The following is an 18,521-nucleotide window of genomic DNA, read 5'->3' on the forward strand; positions in this document are numbered from 1 at the left end:
TGTATGTATGTATGTATGTATGTATGTATGTATGTATGTATGTATGTATTCTGTTAGCTCTCCATTGCTAGGGTAGAATACGCAAGGAAATCTACCTGAAGTGTGGGGGCCAGTTACTTTGGTTCATAGTCTCAGTGTCTTCTGTCCATGGTCTAATATCTCTATTATTTGGGGCTTATGTTGAGGTAGGTGTTTGAATTTGAATCCAGAATGTGCCCCACAAGCTCAGGGCACTGAATGTTCAGTCCCTAGATTATGGTGCTATCATGATGTGTGTGGAGACGTGAGGAAGTAGGGCCTGGGTGGTGGAATTAGGTCACTTGAGGATCACACCTTCCCGGTTCTGGTCTCTCTTGGTTTGCCAGTGTACCATGCAAACAAACCACTGTCTCACATGCCCTTGGCCATAGATGAGATGCCATGCTTCCTCTACTATGATGTACCATATGGTCTAAAACTATGAGCCTAAGCAGACCTTGTCATTCTCACATAGTTCTATTAATATTTTGGTCACAGAGATGCAGAAGTAACCAATCCTGTGAGGAATCTGACAGAACACCTCTGATGATAACTAGAAAGCAAGAAAGAAAGCAAGGGGCCAGAGTCTCAGTGGCTCTTCAATATTGTGTGCTTTGTGACCGCTAGGCCTGCAACTGGTCTGTCAGAAATGAAGGTATTTAAAGGAACACTGTTTCTCAATCTGACTATAAGGCTATTGAAACAATGGCTCACAAAGAGATGGGAATTTTCCCCAGGGATCTCATCTTGGGGGGAAGAAAGGGCACCAGGTCGGGGGGAGGGGGTAGTGGTGGTGGAACTTGTCTTCCTGAAAGAGATTCCACACATTTCCCACAGCTTGTCAGACCACCTTGTAAGAAGAAGCTAAAACCATGATAATGATGGGTCAGTGGAGGGCGGGACCATCTTGACCAGGACTGCGTAGACTTTCATGTGCTCTATTTGAACTTTGATCTCACTTCAGTACCCCGTGGACTTGAGGGATTTGTTGGATGTCTTTGGCCTCTTCCCAATGTGGCTGCATTGAGTAAATCTCCTTTTTCTGCATTCCACCTTTAATTTGGCTCTTTTAATTGACTTATTGAGGATGAGTGAGACTTGACTTGAGGTACAGGTTATGACCCCCCCAAGTTCAATGACAAGTCCAGCGCTCAGTAGTGCAGATAGCCTAATACACAGCTCTGTGACACTTTCCAACTCTAACTGGAACTTTTCCAAGTCTGCTAATTTAACATAGACTAGAGCAGTGGTCCTCAACCTTCCTAATGCTGTGACCTTTTAATACACCTCCTCATGTTCTTGTGACCCCCAACAATAAAATTACTTTGTTGCTACTCCCTAACTATAATTTTTTACTGTTATGAGTCATAATGTAGATATCAGGTATGAAGGACCTCTGATATTTGACCCCCACAAGGGGGTCATACCTCCAAGGTTGAAAACCTCTGGTCTAGATTAAGCCCAAGGAATACTATGGCCCAAGGAAGTTGGGGGAGGGTAAGGGAGGAGACAAACTCCTCTGTTCTCCTTGATAGAGACAGTTGAGGCTACCCCTCTCCCCCTCCCCCAGAAGATTCTGAATCTGAGGAAAGCAATAGGGAGATTTGCTAGCACTCCTTCTGTACTTGTTATTCTTTCGAGAGCATTTTCAACCCTAAGTTCCTAGAGGAGACGGTCCTGGATGGCTTCCATCCACTTAGTTCTGTACAGCAAACCTCCAGTTAAGTGTGGTACCACTCAAATAAGACTTGTTGAGGGCTTAATACCGTACAAGACGACAGCCATCATTTTCTGAGTGGGACTACACTATTGCAGTTTAAAGGAGGATGGCCCCAGGTCCACACTAATAGTGAGGTTTCCTCACCAAGGTAAGATGGATTGGTTCTCCAGGGAAGACGCAGTACTCTGTGGAGGCCTTGGTATATTAGGATTCAGGTATAGGCCCTAAACACACACACACACACACACACTCTCTCTCTCTCTCTCTTTTGGCTAGAAGGAAAAAAAAAAACTGTAGACTAGCTTTCTGGATTTTCCCTGAGGTGGGTATAATGTAACCACTATCACCATCTCTGCCACCGTCGCTGCCATCTTTATTTTGGAAGCAGATGGAGACCTGTGTTCAAATCCCCGATCTTGTTAGTTGTATATCTTAAGCAAGCAGTTTCTTTTGGCAGCGGGTACCTTCACATGGGACTTGATTAACATATGGTCCTCCCAGGGGAGTGTAAAGATTAAGTGCAGTGATCCATCAAACATGCTTGCCAGAGACTTTAATGAGTGAGGGCTCTGAGTACAGAGTGCATAGCAGGTTTGTCAAGACCACGTGGGAATTGACAGCAAGGGTAATCATTAGTATGTGACTGTTCCCCATGTTCTTTCATGAAGAACAAAGCGTTCAGGCCACACTCATTCTGGCACCGTGTCTCACGACCTTCCTAATGCTGTGACTCTAATAGTTCCTTATGCTGTGGTGACCCCAACCATAAAGTTAATTTCATTGCTACTTCATAATTGTAATAGTGCTACTGTTATGAATCGTAATGTAAATATCTATGTTTTCTGGTGATCTTAGGCGACCCTTGTGAAAAGATCATCTGACCCCATGGGGTAGAGACACACAGGGAGAGCACCACTGTTGTAGCATTTTTTTTAAAGTGTTAATTGCTAGATGTCTGCTTGCCCCCAGATGGAGACAGTGCTAAGAACTTGTGCCTTAATTGTGACCATTAATAATAATACTAACGAAAACTTTTAGGTTTTAAACTGCACAGAAATGTAAGGGATGGGGGGGCAACATTTGTAATTTTATTACCATTATCAGCAACTTTGACCGTGCAGACTGGACCTTGGGTAATTTATAAGGATTCTAAGAAGGCTACAGCCTAGAGTTGGCTTCAGTGCCAAGTCAATGGCTGATAGAAATTCAGATGTAGGTACTACAGGTTCTGGTGAGCAAGTCGAGTGATAATCTGTCACCAAAAGCCTTTGCTCACTCTTGACAGTTTGAGGTTAGGTTCTTTGAAGTGTTGAGAGAGAGAGAAGTGAAGACATGGGCAGTCCAGAGTTCCTGCAAACCTCCCGTGGGAATCCTGGGATAGAGTGGAGTCTGGCATAGATGACGGTGGTATGTGTCCACTGTGTGCTTTTGTTTTCTTTTCTCTATCACTGTTAGTAATAAAATTGTCACAGTGGGACATTTTGTGGTTTGGTTAATGTTTTACAAACATAGATGTTGACTTTTCTCTCTTACAGTGGAAATCATTTAGTCTTTTATCACTCAACTTTGCAGTATGGTCTAGATAGCAGCTTCCAGGTTTGGGGAATTTCTAAACTATGGTAGTAAAAACAAGCGGTGAATTGTATGGCTGAGAGCAGCACGACCAATGTGGACATTAAGAAAACCGTACTCTCGGGCTGTCACTGCGATCATAGCATGGCTTCCTCCCTGTTCTGGGAAGTTTACATTCTTTGAATGAGTGAGCTCTTTCACACTGCAGCAGGAAAGCTTTGTGAAGGTGGGGAGGCATCATGCAGGGTCATCCTCATAGGGGACTGTTGAAAACTTCACGTCCACATTAGAGTTGTTGGAAGTATTCGTTTGTGTACCAAACTATTTGATGGTTCCAACGACTAAAATGATTTTCAGTCTCAGTATTACTAAGAAACGGAGGCTTGTGTAAGATTAGCAAAAACTGTACTTTCATGCAGCCAGCTGTGTCAATCGTAGGCTATTTGCTGTCATTTCACCCTCATTAGGAAATCAGAACAGGACATCTTTACAGTGTTCTGCTTATGTGTTAGGAAAGAAATGGAGTTAGGCAGGAATCTGTGCTAATGGATGAGAAAGGAAGTTTGTAAAGATCCCCATTCTTGCTAGCTCCTGTATCCTTGCACCTAACAGTAATGTGATGAGGAGAACTCAGGTGTTTGGAATATGTTTAAGCTTCTCTGCTTGATTGGGGAGAATTTTGTTTCTGGGTGGTTGATATTAAAAGCTAAATTGTGTCCTGAGGTTTGTAACAAGTATGTTTGTGTGTTGGGGTGGTGTGGAGGGGTGGAGGGAAAAGAGGGGGAGGGAAGAGGAGGGAAAGGAGGGAGAGAAGAAGGAGAGCGAAGCCGGGGCGGGTGGGGGGAGAACACCACCCATTGCTCTGGATTTAGGAGTATAAGGTGAGTCCAGGCGGCAAAGAAAAAACAGCCTACAGTTTTTTTTTTCAAGGTATTTGGGAAAGATATTGGCTGGGTACGCATGAAGCCATGGTAGAGGCTGGACAGTTACCATTGACCACCTATCGACAGAGGAGAAAACAACAGCTTCTCTAAGACTTCTCATATCTTGGTCTTAAATTAGAAATATGTTAATTTTTTGTTGTTGATTGTTAAGACCTTTATTGTTGTTGACTTCACCCATGAAAGGTGATATTTTGAGTATTAGTCTGAACGTTAAAAATGAAGCTAAGGGTCGTTGCAGCATTAGGAAGGTTGAGAGCCACTGCTCTAGAGCCTGTCTGAATCACTTGACTGTTAGTTGCTTTTCATCCGAAAACCAGCCATGGCTGTCATTTTCATGGTGCCATCATTTTGGTTCTGGCTTCTCTGCTTCCCTCTTTCCTGTTTAAAGACAATGATTGCATGGGGCTCATGGATTAACCCTGGACAATCTTTTTGAAGTCATCTGATTGTCACCTCTCTCATCCCCATACATGACATAGTTGCAGGTTTCAGAAAAGAGGATTCTCTCTCTCTCTCTGTGTTTCTCTCTCACACACACATTTGTTGGTTGACTCTTCTGTGGTTTGGGAACATCTTTTTTTAAGTGTTCCTGCCTAAAACCAAGTTAAACATTAAAGCTCGTAAGGGATCAAGAATCATTAAACTCAGGTCAAAAAAAAACAACAAAGTTCATTTCTATGACTTTAAAAATACCCATGTTTTGTGCTCTAAGGAAAAAACAAAACAAAACAACAACCTCTTATTCTCTTAAACTTCTTGACTGCTGCCTTTGCTCACATGTGGTTTAACATGTCTGCCTTGAAGTTTTCCAAGGAGGCTGAGTTACTGAAGTCAGGAGATCAGGGAGGAAATTTATGTAATTTGAGGCCACCTTCTAGAGAAATATTTAGCCTACTATGTTTATTAAAACACCACAGGGAAGGTTGTTCAGTACAATAACAGCAGATAGCAGGGCCGCTGCAGAAGGGTCCTGCTGACCAGGAGGCATTTGCTCACTGGGAGACATTGTGTTGAGTTCCACATTCAGTACGAAGTGGTAGGAATGTGTAGCCAACAAGCTGTGCAGGGTAAACCTGAGGAATAAGGTGTATTCGCTGGCCAGCCAGAGTTCTTGTGGAAGACAGGCCAGGGTAATCAGTTACAACTGGAGAACTGCTGGAGGCTGAGGCACCCAGTCAGAGGTTAGGGTGAGCAGACTTTAAGACCGAGATGGCTCGTGAGTGTATCTACCTAGCCTGGCCTATTGCTGAGACTAGAATTTTACAAGGATGTGCAAGCATGTGGCCAGCAGGTGGTTCTGAAGCCTCACTGAGTAGGCAGAGTCCCTGGCAGTCTCCTAAAGCATGCCAGTGTGATGATGGGTGGAGCATTGGTGAAGTGAATGAACTAGGGAGGCTGGAAAGCCCACGTCTGTGAAACCAATTCAGAATAATGGATGGAGTCAGGGCAGAGGCCTTGGAGAGTGATACCTGGTTCTTCCCTGTGGCAAGCCTTCTCAGACACACGTGAGCTGAGAGTGAACCAAGCTGTGCTGTTGAGCTAGTTAGCAAGCGTCACATGAGACACCAAAACACATAAATGCTGTAGGTGATGCCTCCACCAAGTTGCCCCACTGAAATTTGAGAATCTAGTGAAAACGAATGTGATTGCATGGGAGGATAGGCCCCTTCTTGTTAATGTTGGTGACATCTAAATAAAACCCGGTGTTTCTCAAGACAATAATTATGGTTGAAATGTCTGTGTTCCTTGGGAATGCTGCGCTCTCTGTATTCTCCATCATTGGTGCAGTTCGAATGATTGAGTAGAGTTCAGAGGTCTTCGTGTTCACATTTAAAACTAGATAAACGACCTCATTTTTTGAGCTTGAATTCATTTTTAATTTTATTTTATACAACGTGTAGACAGTTTCCTGTTCTCTGCATTTAGACTTATACGCAGTACAACTCTGTTAATTCTGTAAGTAATTTTTATAATTATGATGTAACTCTATCCCTCCTTAAAAAATTCAAAATAAACCCTTTATGTGCAAAAACAAAAACAAAAACAACAACAACAACAAAAAACCAAAAACAACCTGGTGTTTATAGTCATTGAAGAAGTATGGTTTAATTTATTGAGTTACTGTTTTGTTCTGTCTGAAATAAATGAGGCTGTATAAGAAAACAATTGTTGAGGGACATGGTGATGCACACCTCTAATCCCAGCACTTAGGAGGCAGAGGCAGGCAGATCTCTGAGTTCGAGGCCAGCCTGGTCTACAAAGGAGTCTTGGACAGCCAGGGCTACACAGAAAAAAAAAAAAAAAAAAAAAAAAAAAAAAAAAAAAAAAAAAAAAAAACCTGCCTCGAAAAACAAAAGCAAAAACAAAAAAACAAAATCCAAAAAATAATTTGTCACCAACAGATGAGCCAGGGTACGATGTATTTTCTCTGGCATCTCAGTCCAGGTTTTCAGTGTCTTGTGAATGCCAGGTTAGTGGGACAGTGACCTCTGTTTTAAACCCTTGGACAAGTTACAGGTAATCCTTTCGGAGCTGGGTTATAATTGTATCAACTAGCTCTGAGGGATGGTTTTTCCCCCCTTCCTGTATAATACGGAGTACCTCGGTTGGTTTGCAAATACTTGTTTCTACACCCTGTTCTTAATGCAAGTTATGGCATAAGCTTTCCTTCTGTGGGGTTCTCATGTCTTGGCTGCCTCTCAAAGCTCCAGGTAAGCAAATTTGGCTGTTGTGTGTCTGATGAAGGCTTGTCACTTTTTGATACACCATTATGCTCTGTGTTTTCTAAGCCTTTTAAAATTGCTGAGTGTTTTAAATGAGTGAATGAGCTGATGCTGTTTGGACTTGCGTTCCCCCTCTCTGCCCCCACCAATGTCAAGGTACTGATTGAATCTTGTTGGTGCAAAACATCCAGACCTTTTTAATGTATGCACTAGACAGATTGCTTGTAAGAAATGTAGGCAGGTAAAAGGATTAGTTTTAATTATGTTCAGAGCTAGTGTGATCATGAAATAGGGGCAGCCCCTCCTGCTTTTCTGTGACACCAGCCCTAAGACATGTACCCAAAAGGCGTGTTAAAAGAACAGTCATTTAACGTACTTTCCTTGGCATTCGTGAGATGTTTCTCATTACCTGGAGAACACCCAGACAAGTTCATGCTGCTTTCTTCAATGAACTGCCTGACTAGCATTTCCTCCCCTTTCCCTTTTCTCTCATGCTTGCAATTCCCAAAGCGTCTGTCAGCACATTTTTCACACTGGATTTTTTAAAATGAGGCAAAGGAAGGATGGTATGAACTGCCTGAAGCACGCCAGCACACAGAGAGCAGGAGGCCTCTTTGAATGACCTGCCCTTAGGTTTTGCTTTTTGTTTCCCTGGTCACTTTTTGAGGTACATACTAGGGTCTGACTTGTTGGGGAGCAGGAGGGAAGGAGAACTGGACTTGATCTTTTATAATTTTTTGTCCTTTCCTTCATAATTAAAAAAGGGCATTAAAATAAAACTGAACCTCTTTTAGAGATAATCATTTATTGCAAAAAAAGGGTCCAGCACTGTACTTAGCAGCCACATTTTTATCATTTATCTAGTCACAATGGAACTTTGTCACCATTTTAAAGCTCTTTAGCTGCTTTTCCTTTCTAATTCTTTTATTATTATTATTATTATTATTTATCTATTTATTTATCTATTTATTTATTTATTTATTTATTTATTTATTTATTTATTTATTTATTTATTTTTCAGTTTTTCGAGATAGGGTTTCTCTGTGTGCCGCTGACTGTCCTGTACTTGCTTTGTAGGCGAGGCCTAACTCACAGAGAACTCATAGGCCTGCCTCTGTCTCCCGAGTGCTCAGATTAAAGGCGGGGGCTACCACGGCCTGGCCTCCTTTATAATTCAAACTGTAAAGTTTCAGCATTTGATTCTTGTATACTTTGTTCGAAAATATAATAAAAAAGTGTTCTTTGAGGTAGCTTAGTCTTTGACCTGAGAATAGTTTGAGTTCTCGCTGCCAAAGATTTCTTTTGAAAGTGAATTATGAAAATGTCTCCTTACTCTGACACATTTTAAATATTTAAATTTTACAACAATGAATTAAAGGGTTCTCTTTTTTTTTCTCTATATATACTATTTCCCATTGACTACACTTTTATTTCTGTGCTTCCAGTTACTTGTTTTCAAGGGCATTTGAAAATAGTGAATGGGGATTGCTGAAATAAACATAGGTATTGCATAGATATTAAACTGCATGCCATTCTGAGAAGTTGTTATGAAAACCTGTGCCATCCTGCTTTGTCTCTCTCAGGATGTGAGTCATTATTTGGTTGAGGGGAATTGGTACTATGTAAGGCACCCACCTGTTGGCCACTTTGAAGCCACTAGGCTATCAGAACAATCGGTCTAATGATGTAATGCTTGGGCTCAGGTAGCCCTGTTGTACTTAGTGGTATGAAGCTGCCACTTTATTATAGTGTATTGTTGTAATTGTTCTGTTTTTCTGATGCTATTGTTAGAGCCTTTTCTGTGTCTCCTGTATAGATTAGACTTTATTATTAGTATGTGTCTGGAAGAAAGAGGGGCCATAGAGCATGTGGGGCTCACGGCTACTCACGGTGCAGGCATCTACTGGGAGTTTTAGAACTTACTGTTTACAGATAAGAGAGGACTCATGTGTATTTTAGCTTAGACAGAGCTGAGTACAGTGTGCTCCTTTGTACAATCACAATGAATTACGCACTTAAAATCTGCCAAGTTTTTTTTTTAAATAAATGGAAAAAAAAAAAAGGCCATTAGATCATGTAAGTGTGCTGTGACCTAAAACATTCTTAATTTGAGCAGTAAAGGAAAATGTAACATGTAGCGGGTGGGGGTATTGAAGGAGCAGCTTCATAATCTCAGAACTCCCTGCTTCTCCCAGGGTCATTAGGCTCTGCCTCAAAATAACGTTTTGTTCTCGCTGCCGAAAGATGTTCAGACAGCTTGGACTGTGCTACTACATTTCAGTCTAACGTGCTTTAACTGAAAGAAAACAACAGAGAGTGAATAACTCCACTAGAGAAAAGAAAGCACTTAAATGTCAGGGAAAGCTGAAAGGGAGCGTGTCTGCTTCCTGCAGAAATTTAGACCTCCACCTGGAACAGGTGTTTCTACAGCTTGGGGATCAGTATGTATTCACCAACTCAGTCTCCACAGTTGAAATTCATAATACTTAAAATACAGTAGGGCCAGTCATTGTAATGACTATTTCTTTACCCATTCCCCATTTGAAGAAGTTTAAGTAAATCACAAAATAACATAACAGCGTGAACCTGTTTCTTCACATTTCAATTAAGTATCTTGTTTCATAATCTCTAATTTCTAGTCTGCAGTAGCAGTGTAAGCAGGTTCATATATAGAGAAATGAAGTAGCGTCAGTTAGGTCAATTCCAGAATCGTGAATTAACAACTAGAAGTTTGTTTTCTATTTGTCTCTTACCACGAACAGAGTGTAGTCAGTGGCATGGTATAATCAAAATGGCAATAATGAACAGCGCTAGTTACTGGTGTTAGTATTTATATAAAAATGCCATGCACACAACCAGTCTTAAATCCAGTGAGGTGTATTGGATGGAGATGGAGAGAGAGACAGACAGAGACAGGGAAAGGGACAGACATGGTCGGGGGAGGGGGCGACAGGTCATTATGAACAGTCATTATCAACTGACCCAGTTGATGTCATAGGACACATGTACTGACATAGGACGTTGTCAGGACCCTAAAGTTCCCTAAGGGAAGGCCAGTTGAATTGCCTGCACAACATAACAACTGGTACAAACTATTACAAGCATGTTACATTAAAAATGAATAATTTAATTTTTATAGTAACTATAGTCTTATTCCGATTATTGAGATGAGGTGAAGTTCAAAGGACTTAGGTTGTTTGGTAGAGGTGGCTTAGCAAGTGAGTTATGAGTTGGTGATGAGGCCCTCAGGTTTCTAGGATTTGCTTGTACTCTCACCGTAGCTCCGGCCCACATTCTCTTGCCCACTAAGGAAGCTTCATTCCAAAAAAGATCCCATAGAACTTGCTGGTTTTTGTTTTTTAACGTAAAAGGACGGTTTGTTATAAATCAAACATTCTTAGCTGCTAAGCCATAGCTGTTGAAATTCTTAATGAATAAAAGTTGGGTTCTTTTTTTTTTTTTCATAGTTCGTTATCTAAACACGGTATTTTGTAGCTTGCGTTTTTAAGAGGACCACCCCAGTGATATAGATGGTTTTTCTTAGATGAAGAGGTGTGTACTGATAATCAAATATTTCAAACAGATCCCCCCCCCGACATTCACACTGAAGATTTGGACAAGTGATGATTTTTAGTTTTGCTCTCAAAGACTATTTTGTGTGTTGTATTAATTTTTATTTTAATAATTATAAGTTTTGATGATCCCTTTTTATTTAATTTTCAAAGTTGAAGACCTGAAATTTTTTTTGAAACACCCGTGTGAATTATGTATTAGAATAGAAATAGTTGACTAGAACATTTACCTCCCCCAAATGAGGCTAGAAGAGGGTGTAGCTAGGTTTGGTTATCATAGAGTCCAGATTATCCTGGAACTGGCCACGTAGTTGAGGATGACCTTGAACTCTTGGCTCTTTTGTCTCTACTTCCCCAGTGCTGGAATTGCATGCTTGTGCTTATATAATGCCTTTCTTACACGCTTCCCTTCTCTTTTAGTACTGGAATTAAACTTGGGACCTTACATATGCTATTTTTTGGTTTGTATTTAACTGATCTATTCAGTTTGCTTGAGACCAACCATGAATAATTTCATATATTGATTTATCTCTATCACAGTCATTCTGAGTAAAGAAGGCTTTTGAGTTGAGGGGAGACATTGTACAACATTTTGGCACTGACATAATGTAGGCACTACAGTAGCAGTGTGCACTAAACATTATGGAAGTACAGAATGTGGTTTGAGTCTGTCATGGACAGGAGTTAGACACTGGGCCTTGAGAAATGGTAATGATGCTGCCTTTTGGACAAAAGAAAGGTAGATTCTGTCTCTCATACACACACACACACACACACACACACACACACACACACACACTCCTAGTATCTCAAGTGATATATTCATGTCATTTTCATTTACCAGTAGGGAAATGAAAATACAGGGGACACCATGTATTTTGTGGGACACTCAAGGCAGCCCTCTTAGGGCAGCCCTTTCAAATTCTAGGAAGAATGGGTAAAAGCCTTCATCTGTACTTTTTGGGAAGTCCACATAGCTGAGGTCAAGCTGTTGTATGAGGTGGGACAGAGATGGTTTATTTTGTGTATTTTATCAGGTATGCTGATGCCAATTATGTTAATATTCAGCCTTCTAAACAGTTTTTAAAAGTGTAAAAATCACTGTTAAAAATACAAACCTATATGAGGACTCTGCATTTTGTGTTACTTCTCTGTCCCATCATTATATCACAAAGGTATTTATTTATTTATTTTTTTTTTGCCAGGTCACATTTTTTTTATTAGGGTGAAATTAGAGAGATTTTTCATTTTGGTGGCTGGAAAGTACACCCAGCTGAAAACCATCAACCATTTAGACTCCATGCTTCATTTGAATTGTGATTCTGGACGCAAGTCAAGGATGACAACTGTGAGTTTCATAACTTTCTCTAACTTGATTCAAAAATGTTTTGGGGCCAAAATTCTTCTGAGACCTTTTTCTGCCTTCTGCTGGCAAGGTGCTATGGAGGTTATCAAGGTCAAGACTGTGTTGCTGGGTTTCATAAAAATGAAGGAGCAACGAGGAAGGAGCCTGCATCATCTCTTGTCCCTGTTTGTGTTAATCCAGCAATGGCTTATCTCTTCTTGCTCAACATGAATGTCTCACTGGGTCTGTGCCTCTGAAAGGAAAAGATATTATATGTCACGTATTTTATCTGCCTTAGCAATGCCAATGTTCTTCTTTTGGAGTTATACATTTTGGACAATATAAAATAAGTTAGGAAGAGGAAGACAAGGCTGACTAGTCAAGAACTGGCCATAGAGAGTCAGAGCTGGAATAATTCCAACGTGGTGACCAGGTTTCCACAGTATTTACCTTAGTCTCCCAGAGGATACCTAATTGAAGTGGAAATTCTCATTTGGGGATTTTTGTATTTAAAGTTGTTATCCTTCAGGATACTCCATCTCCAAATTATTCAGTTTTTTTTTTTAAATACAGTCTTGTTTACTAAAGAAAAACAAATTAGTTTCATAAACATAAGTCTGGATAATTGATACAGATCCATTTAAGCTACTTTAAATGATCAAATACTTACTAGGTACCTACTTATCTAGATATAATATATATCGGTATAATTTCATGTTCTGACAAAAAGAATGAATATTTTATTATAAAATGATGACATGTAAATTCTAAAGAACTATCTAACAAGAAGGGTGCTTAAGACATGTCTATCATGGATGAAAGGAGACAGAGCAGATGAGGGTGTTACAAGATTTGCAGTCTTCAGTGTTTTTGCTTTGAGTTGCTTGATTATGAGAAGCTCTCATGTAATCCATACTGACCTGTTAACCACTTGCCATGTCTTCAAAGTGACCTTGAGCTTCTGACCCTCCTGCATCCAACTCTTGAGTGCTGCCATGCTCAGAGATTTGTGGGTTAGATAATAGGATGGTTGTGATGTACTTATTCAAGCAGAGGAAACACAAGAAGAAGCAAGGAGTGTTTGTTGTCTATGGTGAGACTGATACTGAGTTTTGGTTTTTGTCAGAGCAACGAAGGGGTATGTAGATCTAGATGTATGGGGGGAGTTATATTCCACTTTAATTTGTTCTCTAGAGAGAGATAGAAGCTAGACATGGGTTATGGAACTCATACACACACATATTGGAAAGCCATGGTAATGAAAGTAGTGGGAAAGTTAAGTGACAAAAGTATTATTGGCATTAAATACATTTCCTCTATCACTGCATTAACTTTGCTGAGCTGATGAGATGGCTCTGCTGGTAAAGGTGCTTGCTCTGAAAGCCAGTGGCCTGGGTTCAAACCCAAGAATTCATGGTCCAAGGAAGGAACCAGTTTCTGAAAGTTGTCCCCTGACTTCTACATGTATGCAATGGCTAACCCTCTGCCCAGACATTTTACACACACACACACACACACACACACACACACACACACACACACACACACACCACATACTGCACATCACACGCCTTTCATACCGTTACACATACACACATACAAACCTGTCTCTGTGACACCCCCTTTCTCTCTCACACACGATGCACACACACACACACACAAATAAACAAATGAATAAACTAACTAACCAAATTAAATGTAGTAAGGTATTCCTATAAAGATCTGTTTTCCTCCATTTCCTGAGACAGAGTACTCTCTCTGTTTTAATTTTCTCTTACCCCGGAGCTCGTCTCTGTTGGTCACTTCCTTTCTCCTTTGACCTTTATGAGGTTGTCTTTTTGGTTTTTACCCTGCACACTGGCTGGTTTCTCCTCTTGTGCCTGACTTATGAAGGCTGAACTTTGAGGCTCAGCCTACTTGTCCTGCCCTTTGTCATTTGTATAAACTTTAGAGGGGTGCGGACTTGGTAGAAGCCCAATAAATGTCTAGGATGTGCCAAGTTTATAGAATGTGATTTTAAAAAGATAAGTGCCCATTCTTGAAACATATGTCTGGAACATAGAATTTCATCAATTGCTCTGAATAGAAAGGCTAGATGGAGGGATAGGATGATGTCTTTAGTTTTTATAACTTGCTTTGGTAAAGAGCTCTAATTTCTGTCATCACTTTGTGAAAGAGGAACCCTGGCTTGCATGACTCTCAATGATGAGAAAGAAGTATAGAGAGAAGATGAGAGAGACCTTCGTCTTGACGCTTTTAAGGTCTTTGGTGTCCTTTAGTTCCAACTACTCAGCAAGCCAAAGTACTATCCTTTGGAGAGATGGTGTTTGAGTCCCTGTAAAGTAATGGGTGGTGAGAGGAGGAAGGATTTTAGAGGACCTTGCTGTCTCTCAGAAGGGCGTTGGTTTTTACCGTGAGCGAGATAGACGTGGAGGGCTTGGAGGAGTTTCGATGAGAAGTGACCAGCGTGTTTTAACAAGCTCATGCTGGCTACTGTGTTGTAAATAGACTATAGGAGGTCAGAGGGGAAACTGGAAGGCCAGTTGAAAGCTCTTGCAGCCGTCAAGCAACAGATGATAGCGGGTTGGACAAGAGTGGTAAGGGTAGAGGTGGTGAGAAGAAGTTGGATTCTGGGTCTGTTTTGAAGCTGTTGTTGACAGAATTTCCTGATGGATTGGAAATGTGGTTTGAGGGAAAAGAGAAGGGGTGCCAAGGATTATCCCAGTCACTGGCTTTAGCAATGAGAGAGAGAGAGAGAGAGAGAGAGAGAGAGAGAGAGAGAGGTTAACTTCAAGGAGGTGAATGAGGAGGAATGCATTTGGGATTAAACTGTGAAGTTTTTTCCCCCCATAATTTAAAAAATTGTGGTAAAATACGCAGAGCATAAAGTGTACCATTTTTAAAGTGTATTTCAACGGCTTTAAATTGATTTGTAATGACGTGCAGCCATTGCCATCATCCAACTGTATGACATCCCATCTTGTAGCACTGAAAGTCTACAACAGACACTCAGTAAGGTGTCTATTCTTGTCTCAGTTTGGCTCTGTGATTTCTCCTGCATTCAAATAAACTATAAGCAGAATGGTAGCTTTTGTGTTTTTGAAATTGTTTTTTTTTTTTCCCACAGAGTGTTATGATCTTAGGATTGATCCAGATTGTAATGTATTTGAGAGTTTTTTTTTTTTAAGACTAAATAATACTGTATTGTATGCATAGCCTGCAATTTGGTTAATTTTTTTCAGATATTCGCAGACACAGCATTGCTTCCTTCCATGTTTCAGCCTTGCTGACAAGGCTGCAGTGAGATAGACTTAGAGGTTTCATACTGGTTCATATAGCAATCTCTTTTCAGTTTTTTTTTTTTTTTAAGAAACTACTCTGCTGTTTTCCCTGATCTCGCAGTACTGTATGCTCAACTCCTACAACCCTGCTTTTGTGTGTACACCCATATAATTCATAAAGTGGAGCCCAAAGATCAAAATGCTAGTATTAAGAAAGGTGGCCTTTATGAGGGGACTGTGGTAAACACCTTTCCATGTAATTGTAAGCCTTTTGTGTATCTTTTTTTGGAGAAATGTCTGTTCAGTGTTTGAATGTCTCTTAGGTCCCTCGTTTAGTTAAATACTGTGTATTTTATCCTTTCTGTGTTATCATAATTAGAATTATTTTCATTTTTTGAAAGCGGCATTGCTGGGGCTGGGGGTAGATGGCTCAGTGGATGAGGTGCTTACCATGCAAGCATCGGGACCTGAGTTCTAATTACTGGCACCCATTTTAAAGCTGGGGGTAGTAAGCTATATCTATAACTTCAGCACAGAGGGGGGGCTAGGCCGAGATGGGGGGATCTCTGGGCCTCACTGACCAGCCAAGATAGCCAAAATAGAAAGCTCAGGTTAAGTGAGGGACTGCCTCAACAAAGAAGGTGAAGAAGCAGTTGGTGAAGACACGTTGCTCACCTAAGCATGCGTGGATAACATACATGCACACGCACACCACAACACATACAGCCGCAACATTGTGTGGATTTTGTTGTTGAGGTTTAGGGATTCTTTGCAATGTCCTGGATATTTATCTCTGTCAGGTGAGGTTTTGAAATGTCCCCCCTCTCCCCATTCTGTGATGTGTTAGTTGTTTGGCGCATGGGTGCACCAGAAGCAGTTTAAGAAAGGATGGGTTCGCTCAGGGTGCCGGGCCTCCACAGTCCCTCACAGCAACATGGGTGTAAGGTGCCTGCTCGCCTGCGTGGATAGTCAGGAGGCTGAGAGATGAATGCTGGTGTTCAGCTCACTGTCTCTCTCATTCATTAGGCCACCCCAGCCCATCTGAGGTGCCACTTTCCATCTCAGCTAACCTAATCTAGAAGAGTTCCCACGAATGTCCAGTGATTTTTCTCCAGGTTCATCTGTCAGATTGACAATCAAGATACACACGTCACCTTTTCCTACTGTTAAATTTTCTGCGTTCAGAATGTCCACATCTTTTGTTTGCCTCATGTTTGGTATCATGTCTAAGAAATAATTGCTAAACGCAATATCATGAAATTGAATCTGTATTTTCTTCTGAATTACATAGATTTAGGTTTTACCTTTAGGACTCCGGCCCAATTTAGAAAGTTAGCTTGTCATTGTGGTGTAAAATGAGGGTGGGTGCATTTTTTTTTTCCAGGTAGAAACGCAGTTTTGTTTAAAAAACACTGTCTTGTATTTATTGAATAGTCTTGATGTCCTTGTCTAAAAGTGTTTGGTCTTTCATGTCAAGGTCTAGCTCTATCCATTTGTTGAGATCTGTCTCATTGACAGTACTTGACTATTTTTGTTTAGAAGTCCAGAAGTAAAATCTTCCCCCTTTCATTCTATTTTGTCTGTATGGTCTCTTGAGAGTCCATTTGAGTTTATACCACAAAAACATCATGAGAAATTGTATGTGCACTGACCCTGTCGAATGCTTTGTGACAGGTCATCGGTGCATATGAAATATCTTTACTTATATCTTCTTTAATTTCACTCACTGATGCTTTGTATTTTTCACTTTATAAGTCTTTCAATTCTTTTTTTAATCAGTTATCCATTTTATCCCTTTTGGGCTACTAGAATTGGAGTGGTTTTTGAGATTTTTAAGATTGTCTTTGGCAGGGTAGAGATGTGCAGCTGGCTTTCATTGTTGGCTGTGTAGAATTTCATTCTAATCTGAAGGGTCTCCCACATTTAAGATATCATTCACAAACAGGTAATTTTACTTCTTCCTTTTTAATCTGGGTTCCTCTGGGGCTTTTGTTGTTGTTGTTGTTGTTTTTAAAGCTAATTTCTCTGGTTATAATTTCTAGTGATATGCTGAATAGAAGTGAGGAAGCATGTACTTTTTCTCTGCTCATCTTAGAAGTTTTTGGTCTTTCACCACTTGAGTATGATCTTTATGTTTTAATGTGGCTTTTATGTTGATATAGATTCCTTCCATGTTTGTTGAGTATTTTTTAAATTATTAAATGTTACTAAATTTTACACTATTGAGTGGTGATGTGGTTTTTGTTCTTTATTCTATTACTGTGTGGTATATCAATACATTTTAATAAAATGAGTCAGCCTGGCATTCCAGATGTAAATTCCACTTGATAGAGAGAGATATAGAGACATATAGGTAGAGAAATAGATAGGTTTTATATGTTACTCAATTTGCTTTGCTAGTATATTTGAGTACTTGTATCTGTGTTCATAATAGATACATTACATTTATTTTTCTTATGCTTTTGCCTCATTTTGGTATCAATGTGACACTGATTATATAAAAAAATTTGGAATATTCTGTCTTCATCAGTTACTTGAGAAACTTTCAGAAGTATTAGTCTTAAATGTTTGGGTAGACTTTTCTAGTGAAGATTAATTTTATTAGGAGATTTTGATTACTTTTACAATTATTTTACTAACTGTAGTCTAATACAGAATCTCTGTGTCTTCATAAGTGAGTCTTGGTTGTTTCCTATTTCTAGAAATTTGTTCATTTTGTTTGTTGTTTTTAAATATAGTTATTTATAGTACTCTAATCCTTCCCACCTGTAGAATAAACAGTGATTCATTGCTTTAATTTCTGACTGATAATTGGAATCCCCCACCCTCTCCATAGACCTTCTGGGTGTAAATCTCTCAGTTGTGTTAATCTCTTTGAAGAACCATTCAACTTCATTGATTCCATCACTGTTTTCTATTGTTGACTCTTTGCTTTTCCTCCTTTTCCGTTCCATCCCTCTCTTCCTTCTTCTGGTATTCGTTCTTACTCTCTGCTGGGAAGAATAACAAGCAGCAAGATTTATGCTTTTATGTGACCATCTATCAGCAAGGAGAAACTTGGTGCCAAAGAGGACTGCCTGTGCAGTTTTGTTGGGGAGACTTAGGAGAAGGCAGCTTAGAGGAGGGATGGATTTTGATCAGCACAAGATAATTTGCCCATAAAGTTGACCTTATGTGTCTTTAGGTTTAGACTGGAAGACAATAAAATGCCAAGGAAATGGAAAAGCCAGTGAGCTGTTGAACTGTTGAAATAATTTAGGGAAGATGTCAGTGATTCCCCTTTAAAGACATATTAGGTGATATATATATATATATATATATATATATATATATATATATATATATA

At 40.0% G+C, this 18,521-nt stretch overlaps 1 protein-coding gene across 4 annotated transcripts in view; it reads left to right on the forward strand.

Annotated features, from left to right (window-relative positions):
* The window catches only part of Arl15 (ADP ribosylation factor like GTPase 15), a 368,038-nt gene that overhangs the window by 93,233 nt on the left and 256,284 nt on the right, over positions 1 to 18,521 (forward strand). Inside the window, exon 2 of one of the 4 annotated variants that reach the window (XM_055603619.1) lies at positions 11,755 to 11,897. The exons of 2 other annotated variants lie outside the window; for them this stretch is intronic. In XM_055603619.1, coding sequence (XP_055459594.1) covers positions 11,850 to 11,897 — 48 coding nt within the window. In that variant the 5' untranslated portion in view covers positions 11,755 to 11,849. Of the gene's footprint in view, positions 1 to 622; positions 674 to 11,754; positions 11,898 to 18,521 lie in introns of those variants that run through there. One more of the 4 variants, XM_055603620.1, reaches the window with a different exon arrangement.

The sequence above is a fragment of the Psammomys obesus genome, unplaced genomic scaffold (assembly GCF_907164565.1).
Source record: "Psammomys obesus unplaced genomic scaffold, mPsaObe1.curated_primary_1811, whole genome shotgun sequence".
Classification (NCBI taxonomy): domain Eukaryota; kingdom Metazoa; phylum Chordata; class Mammalia; order Rodentia; family Muridae; genus Psammomys; species Psammomys obesus.